At 45.9% G+C, this 22,008-nt stretch overlaps 1 protein-coding gene across 1 annotated transcript in view; it reads right to left on the bottom strand.

Moving 5' to 3' along the window:
- The window catches only part of CLASP1 (cytoplasmic linker associated protein 1), a 192,190-nt gene that overhangs the window by 88,642 nt on the left and 81,540 nt on the right, over nt 1–22,008 (bottom strand). Inside the window, exons 11-16 of the mRNA XM_064484683.1 lie at nt 7,492–7,644; nt 5,063–5,136; nt 3,470–3,562; nt 2,406–2,551; nt 1,361–1,496; nt 587–657 (exon numbers count right to left, since the gene is read on the bottom strand). Of these exons, the coding sequence (XP_064340753.1) occupies nt 587–657; nt 1,361–1,496; nt 2,406–2,551; nt 3,470–3,562; nt 5,063–5,136; nt 7,492–7,644 (673 nt within the window). The remainder of the gene's footprint in view (nt 1–586; nt 658–1,360; nt 1,497–2,405; nt 2,552–3,469; nt 3,563–5,062; nt 5,137–7,491; nt 7,645–22,008) is intronic.

Below are 22,008 nucleotides of genomic sequence, written 5' to 3' on the forward strand. Positions count from 1 at the left end.
CAAGACACACTCCAGGAAGCAAGACAGACAAGACCAGCTCCCAGGTTCTGGTAGCACGAGCGCCCTTGGAGAGCCCAGTAGAACCCATCAACCCAGTCTCAAGGCTGGTAACGGGGCTGGGGCTCTAAGCAAGCGCTCTCAGGAAGACACTGACTGTGGCCATGCCCTCTCCCCACCGTCACTCCCCCTGCCCCGACCTAGGCAGTGGTCACCCCACGTCCACCCTCTCCCAGGCCACTGCCTGATGTGGGCTTTTCTTGTCTCTCTAACACACATGCCTGTATTTATCTGTTTCTCAGTGAACACCACCATCTTTGGAGCTAATTCTTGCCTTAAATGTGCTTTACAACAACCTATTTAATCAAAAATATCACCTGTAAACTAGGTTTTGCTTTCAACTTTTTGGACTAAATTTACTTTCCAGACAATTTAGATCACAGTCCTTCAATCCAAAGGCATTAATCACAGCAATCTTAAATAAAGATTAAACATTTCAAACAAACATTTTTTCATGAAGGGAAATTTAAAATTTGTTTTGGTTTTTTTAAAAATTCAAAAATAATGAGGAAACTCTTTAAAAATTTACCTTCTAACTGCAACAGACTTGGAGGTGCAGTTGCTCGTTATGACAGGTATTAGCCTGGGGATGTGTGTGTGCTGTGGAAAGAGCAAAGGACAGAGGTGAACACTCGCCTGAAAACACAAAAATAAGACAAGACTGAGATAACGACTTCTGTATTCACCTCTCTAAAGCACCTATATATTCAGACTGGAATTTCACGGATATTGCCGAAGGCCATGACAAAATTTACAGAGCCAAAACAGACAACAGGTCTAAACAAGTCTAAAATCTACACACATTGCTGGGATGAGGTCTAAACCATCTGAGCAGGTGAGACCTAAGTGCCAAACGGAAGACTGTTCCAGGGAAATGTGCAATAGTGGCTATCAGTTTCATGCCTGAAGTAGGCAGTGGAAGCAGTAAGAACTAAAAACAATACAAAGTAAGGCCCAGTCACTGTGAATACTCTGAACAGACTGCAGGTAGCATCAGCAAGCCCCAATTTCTAGGGCTGCTCTGGGGAAATGGGACTTGACGGTGGGGAGAGGTGAGGTGAGGGACTTCCATCAAGCCTTTGTGAACTATCAGGTTTTACTGAAAAATGTGTATGTAAAATACTTGGCTAATTAAATTTAAACAAGTGTTTTGAAAACTGAAGATATTTTGTTTGTAATTAAGTGGGGGAAAAGGCCATACTGTATGTGCAATGTGATTCCATATATGCAGTCCCTCAAATGAAAAATGACCACCAATATTTACCACCTGCTTATTCTATGTATGGCCCCAAACTATACTTACCCGAATGATTAACCTAATAGCTACAACACCAGAGGTGGCCATGACTTTGGCACTGTTTGGGATTAAATTAAAGATGGTTGGCATAATGGCTTCTGCTCCATGGTCAAATTTATTCCTCAGGACTGATGACAGATGCCTGCAATAGGAAACAGATGCTGGGCTGTAGTTACAGTTCTCATAAACGGTGTAGCATATAAATGTCTTAATGTTTTAGAGCCTTTGTGTAAAGTTGTCTAAGGATAAAGGACAAAGGTCCAAGTAAGAGACTTTAAAAATGCTTCCAATGTGCATAAGAGGATTGGCAAATAGCACTAGCCCGAGAGTTTGTTCTTTTTTTTCTTTTAAATAAATGACTTCCAACTAATTACTTTTTCTTCCTTATATAATGTTTTTATTTTTATTTTTTAAACTTTTTTTATTGAGTTATAGTCATTTTACAATGTTGTGTCAAATTCCTAATTACTCTTAAAGTAGTGAAAAGCAAACAAATCGATCACACACTAATAAAACACAAATATGAAAAAGCTCCCTCACGACATTTCTCTTTCATTTTTAGCACATAACATTCAGGCTTCAACATCTGACTGCAGCCCAAACTGTAAGCAGCTGCTAAGCCCCCTTGCCATTGCTGCTGCTTTGAGTGTCTGACACAGAATTCTAGACACTGATACTGGTTTGCTAAGGATACAATTTTACTGCAGTAACGTTACAGCTATTGTACTCTTCTAGAAACAAAAATTCAAATAATCACGCTATACTCTGCCAGCAAAATCAATGAAAGGCTGAGAACAGGAGTTTGTAAAATTTCACGTTTCCTTCTATTAATAACTGCTTCAAGTTTAAGATAGAGGCTTCAGAGCTAAACCACTGAATAAAATTTAAAATCTGTCACACTTAACGTAACTGGTCAGGAAGTACTGTTAAGTCCCAAAAGAACAGTAACAGGAATGGGCCTCGAAGATGCGTCGGCAGTTACACCAGAGACCTGTCGACAGCCCGTGGGCCCGCGCTGAAGCACCGCGAGCCTGGATGCCGTGGTCCTTACCCCAGCGTGATGCAGGCCTCCCGCACCACCTGAGAGCGCAGGTCCTTAGCAGACAGCTTAAAGGCTCCGTCGAGAAGACGCAAATGTTGAAAGAAGTTATCATAGTCAGCAGCACCAGCCAAAAGTAAAGATCTAATCTTTTTTAGCTAATGGGACAGAGAAAATTGAGAGAGAACAATTCTCAAAACAGAATAAAGAGGAGCCAGCAAATATGAAATGAAAGTTAAATTGACACGGCAACAGTTTTCCAAAAAGAATTCAGCCAACTAAATATTAGCTAATATACTGAACAAATCTATGTACTGCAAATAAGAACAAATTTTTAAAAATTAGTATCTATGATAAATACATAACAATTCCATAAAATGTGTTTTTAATGGGAAATGTTTTAACATATTTACAGATGCTGTGATACTAAGATAAAGCTTGTAGAAGCTCCTCCCCTAAGCCTCCCCCCGCCCCCACTCCCACTGCCATTTATTTAATGAGTCAGAGGGAGGGGCCATCCTACTGTCTCTTTCACGGTGCCCCCATCACGAGGTCTGATCTCAAACAGAACCCATTCCTCTCCTTCTTCCTGCCAGCCGCACGATGTGAAATAAGGTGCAACCTCAGGTAAGACACACCCTTCACTCTAATGTCCCTTCTCTCCAGTGCTCACCCCACTGGTTTTCATTAACCCACAATAGAGGGGACAGAGGTGACATGAGGACAGAAAGGAACAGAGGGCACAAAAGTCAGTAAAAGGCCGATCGCTGGCCAGTAGTCCCAGAGTTAAACCTGCACTCAGGTAAGTGGTGGTTCCTACTGGATGTCCCACTGGTAGGTCTTTGTTAAAAGTAGATACAACAGGAATTAAGTTGGCATTTTAAAAACAGAAGTGAGGTAATCTACTAAAAAGGTGAAGTATAAATATGGTAACAAATGTGGTAGTATAAATAATAAATACGGTAATTATGTTTAAAATATTTACTACGTAAAATTCATTAAAGCTGTACCCTAACTTCATAATAAAGTATTTAAATATCTAATGGAAACATGGTCACGCGAAGTCAACAGCTTACAGCGTTCACTCTTTGCTCCCAGTCATGCTTGTCATCAGATAGTATTTCCCTAATCTTGTTTATGGACTCCTCCAGGTCTCGGCTGGAATAAATCTGTAAGCAATGTTAATTTACAATCAATGTAAGAAAATGTACAGAATAAACAAAGATTATTCCCTATTATTTGAAGCCACGAATATTTAGAAAGTACAGTAGAGGAAATTATTTCATTTTTCAGAAGGACCTTTGAGATAACATCTAGATGGGTTTGTCTTAGATTGAGCTTTTTCCCATTGAAAGCACCCACTCACTAGATCTGATGTCCAAGTATGGGGAACCTTGCCTCAAAACGGCTTTACTACAAACTTAACAGATGCTTCACGTACAAAAGAGAATGAAGCCTACTGGGGAACCGTCTGTGATGCACAAGTCATTTACTCCTCTCAGCATTTCTGTGACATTACACAGGCACACCTGTGAGACACTGGCTGCATTGCTGTCTGGAGCCGACCCGGCAGTCACACGCATTTGTCTGGTTTCCGAGACTGTAGTCTATTAAGTGTGCTACTGCACTGTGTCTAAAAAAACAATGTGCAGACCTTAATTTTAGAATAGTTTACTGCTAAAAAATGCTAACCATCATCTGAATTTTCAGCCAATTGTCATCATTCTGCTGATGGAGTGTTTGAAATATCATGAGAATTACCAAAATGGGACACAGAGACATGAGGTGAGCAAATGCTATTGGAAAAATGGTGCCAAAAGATTTGCTCGACACATGGTTGCCACAAACCTTCCATCTGTGAAACCGCAGCATCTGCAAAGCGCAGCAAGGCAAGTGCAATTAAAGGTGGTCTGCCTGCACCTGTGACTTCAAATGTTTTCAAGTTCACCTTCTCACCTATCCTCACGCCTTACTCATCAGACATTTTGGAGGCGCTGGGTGGGGAAGGCCAAGGACCAAGGACGGGACGAGCCCAAGGGGTCCATGACCTGACTACATAGTTGCACGTGGCAGGGCGGGGGCTGGGCAGACCTAGGCGGTTTAGGGCCCCAGCACCAGGGTGCAGTGTCGGCCGAGGACAGGACGTGAGCCTGAACCAACCAGATGACTCTGAGGCACAAAGCAGTGTAAATGTGTGGCTGTCCTCCAGCTTCCACAAATAATCTCTGCTCATCTGTCAGGTACATAACTGAAGCATCAAGTGTTTGCATAAACTAAGATTTCATGAAAACATTCTTTATAGCTTCAGACACCAAAATCCTTCTAATTTACAAATTTGTCTTTCTAAGGAAAATCCCTAAATAAGCATGCTTCTCTGTTCTCTCTTCTAATCACTTATTTCCCCCCTTTATGTGACCTGACCCCCAAGCTCACTGCTAGAGCAACTTCTCTCCAGTTCTTGCTGAAACGTCATCTTGGGCCATGACTTTTGCTCTTCACTGCGGCTCTGAAAGGCTCCGAAGTTTCCTAGTCTGCAACCTCCCGTCTCCTGCAATCTTGAGTCAAAATTACCCTACCCAGTAAGAAACTCCACGTATTGCGCATCTGAAAAGTGAAATTTGCAGAGTAAGTGCATCCTTGTTTTAGCCAAACTAACCTGCCTCACTCACCTGCACCACAGGGACGTCATCAAACGCTTTGATAAAGTCCTCTTCATCAACGGCTCCAGCCCCTTCTTTTGCAGCTATGAAAAGATTTGCTATTTTATATATAAACAGTGTGCACTAGAGGAGTCTGAATATACACAATCAAAATTGTATTTTGGAAGATTTGTAACTTTTTTTAAGTCTTAATAAAAATTTAGTTTTGTGGAATTGACAAACATTAGTGACTTTCAGCATCGAGACAGCAATTTTACAATACAACATTTAATTAGTTTAAAGTCATCTAAAGAGACTACTTGCTTAAGAAGGGCCAGTCTAGACTTAAAGGAGTTAGATGGTTTATGTTATATTAATGTACAAATAGTTTCAAAGATTCCTAATAAATGTATAACAAAAATTCTAATTCCTCCCGTAATAAATGAAAATATGTAACTGTTAGGAATCTAGCATAACAAACTTGTGAAACAATCAAAAAGATCAAAAGTATTTAACAGTTTCACCCCAACTTTATATTAGACTCAAAACATTTTCATTTCCTTAAACTTTCATTTCCTTCAATTTTCATTTTACACATTAGTTGCGAGTTTCCCCCGTAAAGCTGTTTTAAGAGTCTCTTCAACTTAACAGTTAATCGCTATCACCTGGGAGAAAGTCTTCTATTTGCTAATATGAACTTCACTTCACACATGCAAATCCTGTGACATTTTATCAGATGTTTTTACTTCATAATAAAGGTTTCAAAATTGTCCTCCACAGTCACCTTGTGACCTTCAACGATCCATACTGCCTAGTTGAGTGCTTTTCCAGAGCTTCCTGCCAGACAAGGGACCTGGTTTCTGGGGTCCTGACGGATGACTCCAACAGAAAAGGCCTTTAAAGACGACTCCTGGCAGTGGTAAAGCATCAGCCCCTTGGTGAGCACTGTGCTGCACGCACGAGCCAACCGCACACGGGCAGCAGAGCACACAGACACGGTGCCCTGCGTCCGCTGTGCGCTCGGCCTGGGTCCCCTGAGCACCTGTCTCCCCGTGAGACGCAGAACGCTTCGAGGGACCCAAAGACCAAGCACCATCGCTGAGCCCAGGAGCCTGACCAGAAGGGGCAACGAGGAAATCCTTGACTGTGGTGCTAAGCAAGACAGAAAAGATGAGAACAGGGCCAAGGGGCAGCGGGTAGGTATCTCCACGTAATCTACAGAGCTGGGGTCTCGGGGAGGGGAATGGGGGAGAGCGGCCTTGATCACGCAAAAAACAAGTACTGACACACGCTACCACGTAGGTGAATCTCACAAACACGATGCCAAGCACAAAAGACCACATTCTGCAGGACCCCACGTCTGTGGCATTTCCAGGACAGCTCCCTGCACAGACCAACACAGACCAGGGCTGAGGGAGGAGGAAACGGAGGGGACCTGCATAAAAGGGACAAGGTTTTCTTTGGAGGGATGAGACTGTTTCGGAACGAGATCAAGGTGGTGGTTTCACAAGACTGTGAATGTGCTAAATGCCACCAAGTTGTTACCTTTAAAACAGTTAATTTTATGTTGTGTGAATTTAAGCTCATCATCAAAAATATAAATTTTTAAAAAGGAACACCACCACGAGCTTAGAAAGAACAAGAATGACAACAAAAATGGAAGAAACAAGCACAGCTCCACCCTCTGCCGTCAGAAAGCCCCTCTGCCAAACACAGAGACGCCAGGGGACTGTGTCAGGACACCAACGCTCTGGGGCCAATTCAGGGAGCAGGAAAAGGCCGCAGGAGACAGCATCCTGACACCGACCCTGACCGCAGCTTGAAGTCAGCTCTCCAGCCAAGCTCAAAAGCCCAGTGCTAACAGTAAGCATGGTTCTAAAAGCAGGGGTACTTGATGTTTTTTTAGAGGCAAAAAGCAGGAAACTGGCCTGTGAATTTACAACGTGACAGCAAAATGAAAGCTGTGTGTAACAAGGACTCAAAACTGTCTAAATTGGGGGCTGGGTGAAAAGGGATTTAGGGCAGAAATCCTTGTGAATAAACTTTCAAAGCTCCAGGGAGCTAATCCTGACCATTTACTAACTTAACATCCACACTGGCCTCCCAAGAACAAAGCCACTTGTGTAGGAACAACACATTTCAAGGGCAGAAGGTGCAACTTGACATCTGGATAATCAATCATGATACACAGACACTGGTAAAAGGACCCACAGCAGCTTCGGGCATCGCTGGAGCCCAATAATCAAATAATGCCTTCAGCTGGGGGGGAGGGGGGCGCTCTCCCCCTGCCCCTTAGCTATCTGTCGCCCCGCAGGCTCTGCCTGGACAAACTGTGCTGGCCCAGCCCACAGCTTATAGCACTGACAGCAGAGAACACCGGTGGAAACACACAGAACCACCCCATGTCCGCAGGGCACGTCTGTGGGCCAACCCCAACCGCCACCTGGGCTTGGTCTCACCTGCAGATTTGGACCCAACAGTGGATGAGCTGACCCTGCGGGCGGTCCCCATTCCAACGCTTCTCCGTGCGCTTGGTGGGGCTTTGGAGGACGTAGAACTGGCAGAGGAGGGTCTGTTACCATCCACAGAATCCTCATCATCAAAATTTTTATCTGAAGAGTAAGCACAGAAATCATTTTTTTTGTTTTAATTTTAAGTACTTCTTCATCTGAATCTAAAACAGCAACTAGGCTTGGAGATGAATGACTGGCCTGCTCCTGTGGAGTCACAGGTGACGGTCCAGGGTTTAGAAGAGCCTTAGGTGGGTTCAGAGTGCAGCCAGAAACATCTTTGCTTCCACGTACCTACCATGCTTTCCCACCCAACCTTGGAAAACAGAAAACCATAAAGAGGAAAGCACTCACTGAACCACCACCTAGGCACAGGTAACTTAACATTTTGGCATATTTCTGACCATTCTTTCATGCATTTTCTAATAGTTAACATGAGACTATGTATCATTTTAGAATACTGCTAATTTCAAACCTGTCCACTTTACATAAATACCCATGTTAATGGTCACATGGTACTTTGTGATTGGAAGATGCCACAAAGGAAAACACTTCCACTGTTAAACATTTAGGGTGATTCTAACACCTTACTGTTAGAAATAATATTGCAACAAATACCTTTCTACTTGCACTTTTGACTTTTTAATGATTTTAAGGAAAAAAATTCCTAGAAGCAATATTACTGGGTCAAGAGTATAAAGGTTTTTTTATGTGTACTGCAAACTTACCTTCAGAAAGGTCATGTAAGTATGTACTTTTCCTGAAAGTTCAAAGAAGTGCCCATCTGGCTACACCCTTGACAGTAAATAATTATCATTTTTAAACTTCAACCAAAATTTGACAGACAAAAAAGGAAAAAAAAAAAAACCTTCTTCAATGTTGCATTTCTCTTTTGAGTGAGGTCGAGCATTTTTTCATACGTTCATTAACTTCTAAATTTTCTAAACAGCAGTAGATCCAATCAACACTCTTCAAGTTGCATTTGAAATTAAAAAGAAAAAAGATCTTTGGGCTCATAAAAATGAACATATTTATGTACAGCATTTTGAGGACACAAAAATCAAAGCTGTCAGGGCACACTGCAGAGGACCAGGGATTGTAACACATGTGTGGGTCACTCAGGAGCTAAAGAACGAACTCAGGAGTAATTAAAGACAAAAAAGAAAACTAGCATCCGTAGCTGGCAATATTCATGTCTGAAAAAGGGCATTAGATCTTTACCAGTAAGTCTCAATAACTGTGGGCCAAAAAACAGATACAAACAACAACCTGCTTTTCCTGATGTAGTCGCTTCTTGGCTAAACTATCAACAGCCAAGCCTCATGTCTACTCAGGACCCTAAAGTTCCTTACAACTCACCAACAATCCACTTCAAAGTACTTGGCTTCTTTTACTCCACTTAAGAGAGAAAGCACACACTTACAAACACATACCACTATGCAGATTAGCTTTACCCAACCTGCCTTTACATTTCCCAGGTCCCCGGTCAAGCTACGCTGGCTCTCTTAGTCCACGCATCAGTGTCCCAATGATTCAGATGTTCAGTGGTCTGTTAGCACAGACTTCCCCACGCAGATTCAAAAGTGATTCTTAAACTGCAGGGAACACCAACATGGACCTCCCAAGAGTAGAATTTAGCTCAGTATAAAGGACTGGGCGCCCGCTGAGATGGATCCCAGCCTTGCTTCGGAGGGCGCGCTCAGAGCATCTGTCATCACCCACCACGCTGCGACCCCATAACCATTACTCTGCTCAGAGTGGTGACAGCTCTGGGCAGTGAGAAAGGCAAAACCACGAGTGGGGGAGATGAAGACACTCCTATGCTTCACTCAAATTCATGGAAACTGTTTAGTTTAGTTGTTCTAACACCAGCAGGCCTGCCATTTAAAACTGCACTCAGTTACTGAGGATTATTTTTCAATGGACCAATTTCACCGAATTCCTGGGATTCCTGTTTGCAGCAGTGATGGATTAGCAGAGACCTAACCTCTTACTAGAAACCAGACAGAATGTGTAAAACAACTACTTTTAGCCAGTAAAGGAGGCAGTGCAAACTGTGATGCCTCAGAGAAGGGGAACAGTGAGCTAGAGCTATCCCATCACCCCAACTTCCTGCCTGGAGACAATTTCCAGGCCTTCAAGTACAGGGAAGGGGACCCAAATAGAACCTGGCAGCCTTGCTAAGTTGAGAAAATGAAGATCAGAGTTCAGGGACGCCGAGGTAGCTGAAGTTACAGGGCAGAATCCTAGAAAAGAGGAAGCCACCCAGAAAAGAGAGTTCTAGCAATGGACTAGGTTCTAGGTCATGCATGTGTGAGTCAAATTCCACTAGGGGGTTGGGGTGGTGGAGGGGCAGGCAAAAAATGACCAGGAGACTGTAAACTGAACAGCCCCCAAAGTGTACATGAAGTAGGAAGGTGTTTGAACACCAAAGTTAAAGTGTCCTCAGGGGCTCCCCAGAAGCGGTCAGTGGAGACCCCACGGAGGGTGGGCCTCAGCAGCAGGGCTGAACTGTTTCAGGAACAAAAGCTACACCAAACCTGCTCTATAAGAGCTGAAAACAGGCCTCAAGGGTATCAGTCTGCAAGTGACTTAACTGTGTTGCCAAACAAAGCATAACATTCTTTAAAGGAATATAACAAAATGCAGACGCTCAGTAAGGTAACATTCACAGTACACAACAGCTAATCAAAACTTCATTAACAGAGAAGCAGGAAATGTGGCTCCTAATTAGGAGGAAAAAAAGAGAAAAACATCAGAAAGTAGCAGCCAACTCAGGAATGACGAAGATTATGGAACTTGCAGGTAAAAACATTGAAACTGCCATACCTATGTTCAGTACTAAAGGCACATGTAGACAGAATCAGAGAAAAAGGAAGATTTTTTTTAAAAAAGGACCAATAAAACATCTAGAAATTAAGAAAACATAGCTGAAATGAAAATTTCATTGAAATGGGATTAAAAGAAGATTAGACACTGCGGAAGAAAAAAAAAATCAGGGAATGTAAACACAGAGCAGTAAAATTTAACCAAAATTAAAGCATACAGACAAAAAAAAAAAAAGGCTGAAAAAAAAGAAGAGAAATAGCATCTTGAGACCTGTGGGGTGACAGCAAGCATCTCCCAGGCAGGAAAGGATGAGCACCCATGGCGGAATCAGAGGGAGAGCGACACAGACACACTACACAGAGAGGCCGTGGGCGCCAGCACACAACAGAATGACACTCTGAAAACGGTGAAAGCGAAGTATTCACCGAGAATTCCGTATCCAGCAAAAATATCTTTTCAGAATAAAGGCTGAACGAAAACGAACTCAGACAGACAGAAACACACTTCAGCAGCAGCAGAGCTGCACTCCAAGAAACGCTGAAGGAAACCTGGCTTCCCATTATGAAGAGCCTCGGTGACGCTAAATATGTAGGTAAATACAAGACATTGCCCATATTCTTATTACTGTAAAAGTAACCCTTTAAAGCAGAAGAAGACACTCAACCCTCCTGAGAGCGGACACACAGTGAGGGCCCCGAGGATGGCGGTCGGGGACCCGCTGCTGCACTGACACCACGCCAACAACCCGGACAAACTGAAAGAACCGAGCGGTGCAAACACTGTCCTCAAAGAGCTTCTGGTATAAATGTTAAGCTGCCACAGATGTCACGTAGCGGCGTCCTGCACTGAGAAGGCATGTACCTAATCACTAGTATCTGAACAGAAGCACCTCTCAAAGAACGGAGGGGGAAAGGCAGCCAGTGAGGGTTTTTAGTACTGAGCTCTGCTCTGCTGGTCCCAACTCAGGCTTTCTATTCACCCATCGGAAACAAACCCAACAGGCTTCTTTATCCAATTCTCTGGCCAGATGAGAAGTAACTAAACAGAGGAACAGTGAGAAGGGGGAGCAGGAGTCAGGCCAGTGGTGTTAACGAGAAGTGACAGTTGCAAGCCTGACAGCTAATCACAAACTATAAAAAGCAAAAACACACACAGAAAACCCCAAACCCAAACTGTGGAGCCATCAGCACCAGTGCAGAGGCCAAATCACATTCACATGCACAGCGGTGCTCACACCTACAACACCGTGCCATCAAGGTTAACTTACGTTCCCTGTGATCTGTGTACTAACACAGAAAGTAATTCACGTTTTCTAACCAAGTAAGAAATTCAGAACAAGGAAAAGGGTGTATTCATTTTCCAGATTAACAGCTGGACACACTGCTTAAATTCAGAGATATCTGGTATGAAATGGTGTTTGGAGGATGGAAGCTAACTGAGACCACTGTCTGAAAAGTAATGCACCATCTAAAAACAAGTTTACCCCATGTCTTCCAGCTTTGGGGACACCAGGGATTAAGATCAAATTCAAAAGGCAGTTAGGCCCTCAGAATGGTGCTCGGTGTCAGTTAACCGGGTTGGACTTCTCTCACGTGGAAGGTGTGTTCCTCACTGGGACAAGCAAGCTGTGCTCGCACTGCACTAGGGCTGTACTGTGACCCAAGGACCGGTCTGCGAGGAGGCCTCCTGGGTTTCAACTATATCGATCCATACTGAACTCTGCAAGTCACTTAAATTCCCATTTTCTTTAGGTTTTTCAGCTAAGCAGACATCTGTTAGTATACAGCCTCTTTTTCTAGAGCTTCAACTAAGGCAAAAACGTGTGAGAGTTGAGTATTTTTAGCTATGCACGCCTGTGCTATTACATCAATTTAAAACTTTTCACACATTCAAACAACATCTGTTACACAGAAAATGTTCTTAGAGAAGGAAAACTCCCTGAGCCTAAAGAAATAATTAATTCTACCTCCGGCCACCACTGCAAAGACCCCCACCTGAGGGTCACTTATGCCGCATGACAGATGGGGGTGGAAACCTGGAGGGAGCTTACCAGAGCCCTCAGTTCCTTTAATCCTTCAGAAATCCCTCAAGTTCCAGTCCCCCGTTACAGCACTGGGACGAGACTTCTAAAAACAACTCATGAAATTTCTACAGGGTGACACTAACTTTCATCCAAGTCTCCAGTACCCCAAGCCTGGTAACTCAGTCAGTAGGCACAGTGTATCCAAGAACCACGGACACAAAAGAGAATGTAAAACGTGGAAGAGACAGGACCCTTCTGAAAAAACTCAAAGTCCGCAGTACAAAACAGCATTCATGAACTCAACAGCAAACAAGCAGAATTCTTACAGTGGATCAAGTCAGTGAACTTTACTGAAGTCTGGAACTGTGGTCAAGATGCTGGACAAAGGTTGGAGAGGGACCAGGGATGGCACAAAGTCCCCTCAGCAGTCTCAACAGACTTGACTCTGCACATCGTAGGGAGGCCTCCAGAGCCTCAGAGCAGAACTCTCACCAGGCTGGTGAGGGTGGAGGGGGGTGTACAAAGCCAGGAGCCCCAGACAGACTGTACTGGTCCAAAGTCAGCAAAGACCCTTCCATGCCCCCTTGACCACAGGTCTGGGTACGCGAGTGGCAGAAAAACACATCTGTATAAACACTGACATCACATTGGTGTTTAGAACTTGGAATGACAAGTTCTGGATTATACTCTCTATTTAGAAAATGTGTACACTCATCCAGGAGGATGAACAAAATGTCACAGACACTGAGACACGTCTGGTCCCTGTCCACCCACCAGGAAGGCCCTCTCGTCCCCTGGGCAGGATCTGCCAGGGCGAGTGCAGTGGGGAGAACACACCTCGCCTTCCAAAGCAAGACACCCAACTCTGTCCGGGGTCGGGGTCCCTCTGTGGGAGCTGTCGTTCCCAACAGGCTGCAGCTGGGCCCTCTCCCTGACACCAAGTCACTCACAAGGGAGAAGAAACGTGGCGGCCCAGCGACTGAAGCTCGCCCTCCCAAGAGGAGGCTGTGTGGAGACCGGCGACAGGTCCCCAGACCTCTCTCTCTCCAGCTTTCAGGCTAAGCCGTTGCCGCCTGCAGGCGCCGCCTGATGCCCAGCACAGCCCCGTGCAGGGAGCAAGCTCGTCCTGAGACCCACCCAGTACCCAGCACTGTGCACCCGGCCACTCGGGGCCTCCAACCCCTACCTGGGAATTCGCTGTTCAAAACAGAGCAAGCGATACTCAAGCTGGCAGTCCACACAAAAGGTGTCAAAACCTGTGAATGGACAAACTGTCCTTCGTCCACCTGTTTTAGTTTTCATTGCTTTTAAAAAAGCTCAAGGCTTCATTATATAACAAAGTCAAATGATGCTATGAAAACATCTGAGGGAAAATGAAGAAAGGGAGGTAAATACAACCCCACATATTTTTTAACCTTCGTGATTTCCTCCCAGTCAGAAACACCTTTACTTTTTTCTGATAAAACCTACATCTATTTTTAAATTAAAAGTCAAAGTTCTCCTGTATCATCACTCCCCAAAGTTAAACTGCTCACACTGCTATACACGCATCTCCAGACTGTACCGCACTCAGACCTAACATGACACATACATGCACAAAACCTGTTTTGTCCACTATCAGCATTTAATAGATTTTTTTCTGTATTAGTCTAATTCATTTTTAAAGACTATTACTACACTGCAAACATGAACGATATTTAATCAATCACCTGTTTCAAACCTTTCGCCCTCAGAACACCGGGGCAGTCCATGTATTTAAAGGTCACGACCGCGAGCAGGCACCTGTGTGCACGTAACTGGTGGGGTCTGCACACTCTCCTTTGGTCGCCTGGACAACCCCAGGAGGGACGTCTCCTCATCACTCTGCTCCAAAAGTGAGAAGTCTTAGTGCACCCAGATACAATGTGCTGAAGTCACACAGCCAACTCAACGGTGGGGGAGGCCAGGACTCAAGTCTGAGTCTGCCTGACCTGAGATTCTGCATCTGAGCCACAGGGTCACTACCCACTAGTGAACAGTCCACATAAACGGGCTACTACACACTGCACGTGGTACTGTCTCTGTTTTATTTTATTTCATTCTTACAGTAGATGTTTGCCTGCTTAGGAACATTATTTACTTAAGATAATTTCTTACACACAGAATCATCAGTATCTCTTAGGGATACAGACACAGAAAGCCTCAACAAAATACTGGCAAGTCAAACCTACCAACACAGAAAAAGAATTATCACTGTGGCAAAGTAGGACTTATCCCAAGAATATAATGTTGCCTTATCATATAAAAATTAATATATCACATTAATAAAGTAAAAGACAAAAACACATGCTCAGTAGACAAAGTAAAAATATGACAACAAAAATATGAGAAGGGAAAAAAAAACCTTCAGGCTAAAAACACAAAAGGGATTAGAAGGAAACTCTCTCAACCTGATGAAGACCATCTACACAAGACAGAAAGCCTGCTATTAAGCCCATATTTAATAATGAAAGACTGGATGCTTTCCCCCTAAGACTGGACAAGACGCCCACATGCTCACCACTTCTTTACTCAACACTGTACTAGAGGTTCCAGCCAGGAAAATCAGCAAAGAGATATCCAGATGGCACATGAAGACCTAAAATTATCTCCATTGTTCACAGACGACAACCTTTATGTGCAGGAAGTTCTAAGAGTTCACTAAACAGCTCTCAGGACTAACAAGTGAGTTCGGAGAGGTTGTAGGATGTAAGACCAATACAGGATAATCAACTGTATTTCTGTACATCAGCAATGGGCAATCCAGAAATGAAATGAAGATTCAATTAACAACAGCATCAAGAAAAATAAAATACTTTGGAGTAACTGTAACAAAAGGAAGGTTAAGACATGTTCACTGAAAACTACGTAATGTTACTGAGAAACGCGAAAACCTAGTCAATGGAAAGACACCTTACATTCATGGGTCAGAAGAGTACACAAAGTCACTCTGCTCATCATCCAGCCCCGTATCTCTTGCCCGTTTGTCCACATGAGCTTTCACTTTTAACCAAAGCTGGCTGGTGCCTAGAGGTATAAAGATGCAAACTAGCATCCGCATGGGGAGTACGGGTATCCCCCTCAAACCACTGACACCGACCAGTCCTGCCTCACAGCGCTCTGTGAGAAACACCCTTCAACGTCCATATTCTGAAACAAAAATTCCTCTGCCCTGTTGACAAAGTTAAGAAATGCTTTTTACACACTGGAGTTCAAGGAGTTCAGATGTTGTAACCTGGCCGGAAACTCTGGCACACTTCCCAGGACCCCAGCCTCCCCTGGGATCACATCTTGCCTCAGGGAACGGGCAGGACTCCGGCCCAGCCCAGCTTAGAGGCTCTGCCCCAGCCACCCCTGCAATTCATTCTTTCTGCAGGACCCGGAGCCGTGTGAAGGAGCAGGCCAGGGCCAGAAGGCCTCTCAGACACAGGGCCCCAGGCTCCCCTTCTCAGCTGCACACTTGGAGGGAGCTGGGAGACTCCTGCACCATATCAGAGGGACGCTCTGCGGATCAGACACACACAGGTGCAGACGGAAAACCAGGGGCTCTCAAGAGTGTGGGCTCTCATACTCCACCACTGTAAGTTTTCTTAGCGTTCTCATGACAAGCACACAACCAGTTCAGGTCACACAGCAAGAAGAGAGAAACAGAAAGCCTCAACCACCTCCCTGCAGCTGGCTCCTAGCCATAGGGTCCATCTGCCCCTTGTCAATAAGCCTTGGGATGGTCTCAATGACAGTTTTCCCAGGGTCCCAGGAAAGACATGTCATTCATAAGGTAAAGAAAATAGCTAAATTAGGAATCTGCTTCCACCAAGCGGCATCAATATTTTAAATTCTCCCTAAGCCCTCCATGGCTGCCCTGTAACCTGGAGGTTCCAGTCCAGGGCAAGAAGTCCCAGAGATCTGACTTGTCCCAAAATGCTCCCTTGGTCACCCCTGCAGTAAGGCTGGACGGGTGTCCAGAAGCACCAGCCTCCTCTCATGGGCTCCCAGAGGAGGCCCCACCCCGAGGACTTATGCATACCTCGTGCTGCCTCCTGCCTCTTCTCTTCAGTGTTCACTCTTCAAGTACAGCCATGTGCAGGTCCTCTGCTGGGGGCTGGCACACAGACAGGGAAGGCGTGGCTCTGGTCCGGGGGTCCCAGGCCAGTGTGGGACAAGGACGCACAACCAGCAGCAGCTGTGAGCCAGTGTGATCTGTCAGTGTGATGCTCCACTCAAGATGCGCACAGGGTACGTGCCACTGAAGCCAAAAGGACCCAGAGCAGGGTAAAGAGAGTGGGACCACGTGAACTCAGAAAGGGTTTGTTGTGCCCTGCAACCCACCTGCGATGTGACTCTCCATCTCCCGTGTCTGATCCTGGAGGACTTAACACTAACCAGAAGGTGAAGGGCTTTAAATGCGCACACACCATGTACAATTTAGGGACACGTCAGACTGCCATGCTTAGGGAGTACCCAATGAGAGGGGAACACATAAAGACTCCTCCAGGGCAGAGGCAGGAGGGGCAATTTCTGACAGGGGCAGTGAACAAACTAGCCAGCTGCCCTCTGCACACAGACGGTGCCGGGAGCCCACCGTCCTGGGACTCTCCCCACACCATGTCCAGCAGTCTGGGTCACTGAAGCTGGCATCTCTTGACCACTCTGGAGGCCCAAACTAACTGACCCTGTTAATACTATGCCTTCCACAAAGACAGGAACCTACAGCCCCACAGCAGAGCTCAGGTACAGAAGGTCAGCCGTGCAGAGCGACCTCTCGACACACCTCACGGAGATTATGAACCCACCAGCGGACGGGAACACACACACACTGCTACTTCACCGCCCTGTGTGTCCAAGAGCCCAGGGTGAGTGAGGGAGACCGGGTGGACCGGCCCTCCCGCTGGAGCAGCCGCTGAGCTGGCAGAGACCGACAGTGGCAGGTTCTGGTGAGTCACAGAGTGCGCAGCCAGACTCACATCTGGCTTCACTGTTAAAGACCACCGCTCCCAGACATCTGTACGCTAAAGCCTTAAAGTCTGGAGAGATCCAGGGTCCAAGAAATGCAGGAGAGCCTTCCCCAAGAGCACCTCTTTCTCCTCCGGGCTTCCACCGCCTGCGGGGTTCCTCTACAGTGCCCCCACTGGCCACCTAGCCCACGGTCCACCAGCTGGGTGGGGCTGGGCACTTAAATTAGCAGTTACTTGTACGACTCTCGGTTAGATGCCAGAGAGGGCTCTGGAATGAAGACACTCCTCGCACAACCTGGGATCCACCACCTCCAGCCCCTGCACAGAGCCTAGTGGAGACTTAGTTTTACTCACTTCACTACTGACTCCTGTGTTATCCAGCCATGACTTTTAGCTACTTTCAGGCTGCTTCTCCTAGGAAACAAGATTATCAGAGGGATTGTCATGAGATTACACTAAATCCCATGAAACATCGATCAGTCAAGCCCAGGATAGCTCAAAAAGAGACTCTAAGAAATAACTGACCACCATCGTGAACAGAAAAATTGTGGTCTTGTTTTAAGAATTTAAAACAAGATCCTTCCTAGGAAATATCTCTGAGGAAATAAATGTATCAAGAGTATGCTTGATTTTCTCCAATTATTACTGTGTTTTGTTTCTCTGGTACAATTTTCATTCAAGTCTAAATAATTCCAGTTTTACAATCTGAAAGATTAAAAGTCACATTAGAGTTGATGATTTTCTATGGTTTTAATAAAAATAAGGCCTTTGGATAACTATAACACACACACAATTAAAACAAATCTACTACCGCCAAGGCCTTGGTATCTTTTATTGAACTTACTCCCATCGCTACTTGGAGTTCACAATGCTGTAATTATTCGCATAATTAGAAAGCAAACAGTAATATAAACCAAGAATAACTTGTTTCAAAATTTCAAAGTAGTTAGCTTTCTAAAATTCTTTCAGTTCCATGCAGGTCCATTAACTGCTTACAGCACTTGGGTTTGCTGCTGTCATTTGCCTAGAGAATTATCCAGACTGAGTCCCTGCGGGCTAAGAGCCTCCCAGACACCCTGAAGCTGGCCGTGTGAAGCACACAGCTGCAGGCTGAAAACCAGGAGCCAGCAGGGGGCAGCGGGGGGACACCAGCATCCAGGGCTGCGAGCCGGTCCAAGTAGGTACAGCAACACTACAGAAGGTACGGGGATGTCCTCAAAGAGCTTATTTGGTAACTGCCCTTTCATGCCGATCAAGTACTTATTTTCCAGCCCTAAGAAGAGGTTGGATGAACACACCAACCACACCGCCATCACCTTCGCCAACCACCGAGGTCTGCCCGCCATCACCCTGGGCTGCCTGCAGCAATGCCCATGTCCCAGGCCAATGCCCCACACAAAAACACATCACCCAGTTCACGCCAAAGACGATCCGCAGGGGAGACTTTCACACCTAAGTTATGAGCACGGACATCCTGCGCTCCCCTCTGTCTGCCTGTTCAGTCAGCCTTGCAGGGCACTTCCAAGCACACTGGACAGGGGCGCAGATGCTTGTACCCCTTAACAGACCCACAATCCAGCTCAAAACTGTGCTCAGACCCTAGAGGCCACCTTCCAGTAGTAGACGGGGGCTCCTGGAAGGCAGTGGGAAGGAAAAAAGGAAAGAGACAAAAGAAATTGGTGGGGAGGAGGAATAAAAATAGAGGACAGGAGAGGATGGATGCTCTTTGTGAAACCCTGATGCATGATAGAGCACTGGCTGACCTGCGGACAGGACAGCCCCGCCGATTTACGGGGGGATGGCAGGCCAGCTGTCCCCGCTCATCACCCTCTGCCTCCTGTCTGCTCAATTCAGCAACCGCAGGGGATCCACTCCCTTTAGACGCTGTACCGGCCCTGGGGATGCCACCCGCCCACAGGAACTCGCAGTATAAAAAGAAGGGACATTTGTAAACACAAACATGACAAATAACCGGAGATAAGGTGATGCAGGAAAAAGGACTGCCAGAGAGGAGTGAAAAGGCAGAGGGTGGGGGAGAGACACTGTGGCCAATCACAGCACAGGGCTTTAACCAAAGGCAGAAGGCTCCCCCACCCAGGCGAGGGTCCTCAGGCATCTCTGCTGTGAACAGGGAACTCAAGAAGGAGAAAGGGTGGGAGCAAAGTTCCAGTTCACCATGAAGCAAGTTTCCAATGAAGTAAAGGATGCCTCAGACTAAGCAGCAGGGTAGAGCTCACTCCTTCAGCAGGAAGAGGGGTCCTCTATGGAAAAGGTCCCAAGTCTCGGTAATCCTGTGGGCCTAGCCTCGCGGTCACCAGCACGTGGAGGCAGCCGTGGGACAGTGTACCCCACCCGACAGGCTGCAGGTGACTGAACATGGTGAGCCACACTCAAATGCAATGTTCACGTCTGTACGAAGAAGCCCAAGTAAACTAAAGACGCCAAAAATGAATTTTAAGATAGAAAAGAGCGCCTTTCAACTGTTGTTTTCTCCAATTTCATTTTTATAAAAGTCAAATGGACATACTTATCCGGCCTTGAAGCTGGTTGTTAGAGCTCACGGGGCCCATCCCAACTATCTCACCATTTTGTCTGCCTTGCTCAATTCTCTCAATTCCGAAGTCAGTGAGTAGATCTGGTCTGAACATCTGGGCATCTGTGCCACAGGGGCACGTGGTCCAGCCACACAGTGTGGTCAGTGAGGGGTGGGCTGGGCTCCTGTCCCACGCAACCGGGAAGCACCTCTGCGTGCATGCATCACAGTGGGTGTGCCAACGACAGCCCCTCATCTCAGGGACTACACTCCATGCTGCATGCAGGTTCTGGCATCTCCCACACGGAGGGGAAACAGCAAGTTAGTGTGAGGTGCCACAGAGAAGATGAAACAGCTGCCAGGGCTCGATCTTGCCCATGTGCCCCTAATCTTGGGAGGTAGCCCAGACAGTGGGGGAAGTGCAGAGACTCCCAGGGGCTCTTCAGGCTTCAACCTTCTGGCATGATCTCTTAAGTTCAGATGAGTTATTGAGCTTCTCCAAGCCTGTCCCTTACCTGGAGAGGGAGGACCATTCACATATCTGTCACCTGTGTCTTCACAATGTCTTTGCAGCACCCACCCTGTGCCAGGTCCTGAGCCGGACGCTGACAGTTCAGGGAACAGAGCGGCTCCCACTCCCAGAGCTGACAGCCCGTAGCCTGGCAAGTCTTCCAAAAGCAAACTCCGAGGGGCACCAGTGCGCAGGGAGGGGCTCCCCATGGAGGGTCTGCCCCCAAAGAGAAGCCTGAGAACACAGCAGATGCCAGGCTTGGAGACGAGGAACGTGTCCTCGTGGGGCAGTGTGCATGGAGCCCCGGCAGCTGTAGGACTGGCGCATGAGCTGCGCAGGCACAGACTTGCCCGACGGCGCTGGGAACCACCACTCCGCACGCTCAGAGCAGCCTTGAACATCCTCATGGTGGTAATTACAGTAGGGCATCCACACTGCTACTTACTCCTCACAAAAGTACTCAGGAATATGGCAGAAGCATTTATTTTAACATATTTGGACTTAAATTTTTACTATTTCCCAGGAAAGGAGGGACTTTTAGGCAACTTGAAGTGCTGTGAATAAAGTTTGTATATCAATGACTGAAAACTAGAAAGTAAACTTTCATAAATCAACAATTAATATTTCAATGCCTTAGATAATCTCTAAATGTCGTATTAACAAAAATCAGTGTATTCTCTCATTGATTTCATAGTCTTTTCTTCTTTTGATCACATTATGTATTTCACTTAAAAAATTTTTTTAAACCAGTCTTTTTTTTTATGGGGGTGGAGGAGGTAATTAGGTTTTCTAAATTATTTATTTTAATGGAGGTTCTGCGGATTAAGCCCAGGACCTCATGCATGCTAAGCACATGCTATACCGCTGAGCTATACCCTCCCCACTTATTTCACTTTTGAACTTGCCCTAAAAAGGTATTATACTTAATTAACATCAAACCCAAATCCTACAAATACCAGATCTACACCTTGCGTTCTTCTGGAAATGTCACTGTAATTATCACTGTACCAATCCTGACCCAATTCTCCCTGACAACCACTATGCAGGAACAAAAGCAAGTCAGCTGGAAACATTCAGAGCCAAATCTGGAAAAGTTTCCCTACCAGAACGGTATCTCAGACTTAAAGGTGACTGCAAGGGCTGTTAGTCTCTTGCATGAGTGACTGCATTCTCAAGAACTCAAGAGGGCAAATAATCATAGTTTTACAGAAGAAGGCAGAGAAACATGTTAATTTAAAATAAACACCTACATTCTCATCAGTCTTAATCCCCTATATTAAAGCCCCAACTCTATCCAAGAAATAAACCCACCTGAACCAAACCCACACACAAATACAATCCTAAATTCAAGTGTCCACAACCATGATCCTCTCTCTACCCTCAAACCTGCTCATTCTCGCAGACCCCTCCCCTTCAGCTAGTCCTCCCACCACTCACCCAGCCAGCCACCCTGCCCCATGCCCACACACCCTCGTCCTGGCCGCCCCTCCCCACATCCAGGCCCCTGCCTGATCATCGCCAGTGTGGCCAGTGCTACTTCTAGCCACCTCTCATGCCCACACCCTCTCCAGTCCCACGGAGGCTGCCTAATTCAGGT

This window comes from Camelus dromedarius, chromosome 4 (genome assembly GCF_036321535.1).
Source record: "Camelus dromedarius isolate mCamDro1 chromosome 4, mCamDro1.pat, whole genome shotgun sequence".
Classification (NCBI taxonomy): Eukaryota; Metazoa; Chordata; class Mammalia; order Artiodactyla; family Camelidae; genus Camelus; species Camelus dromedarius.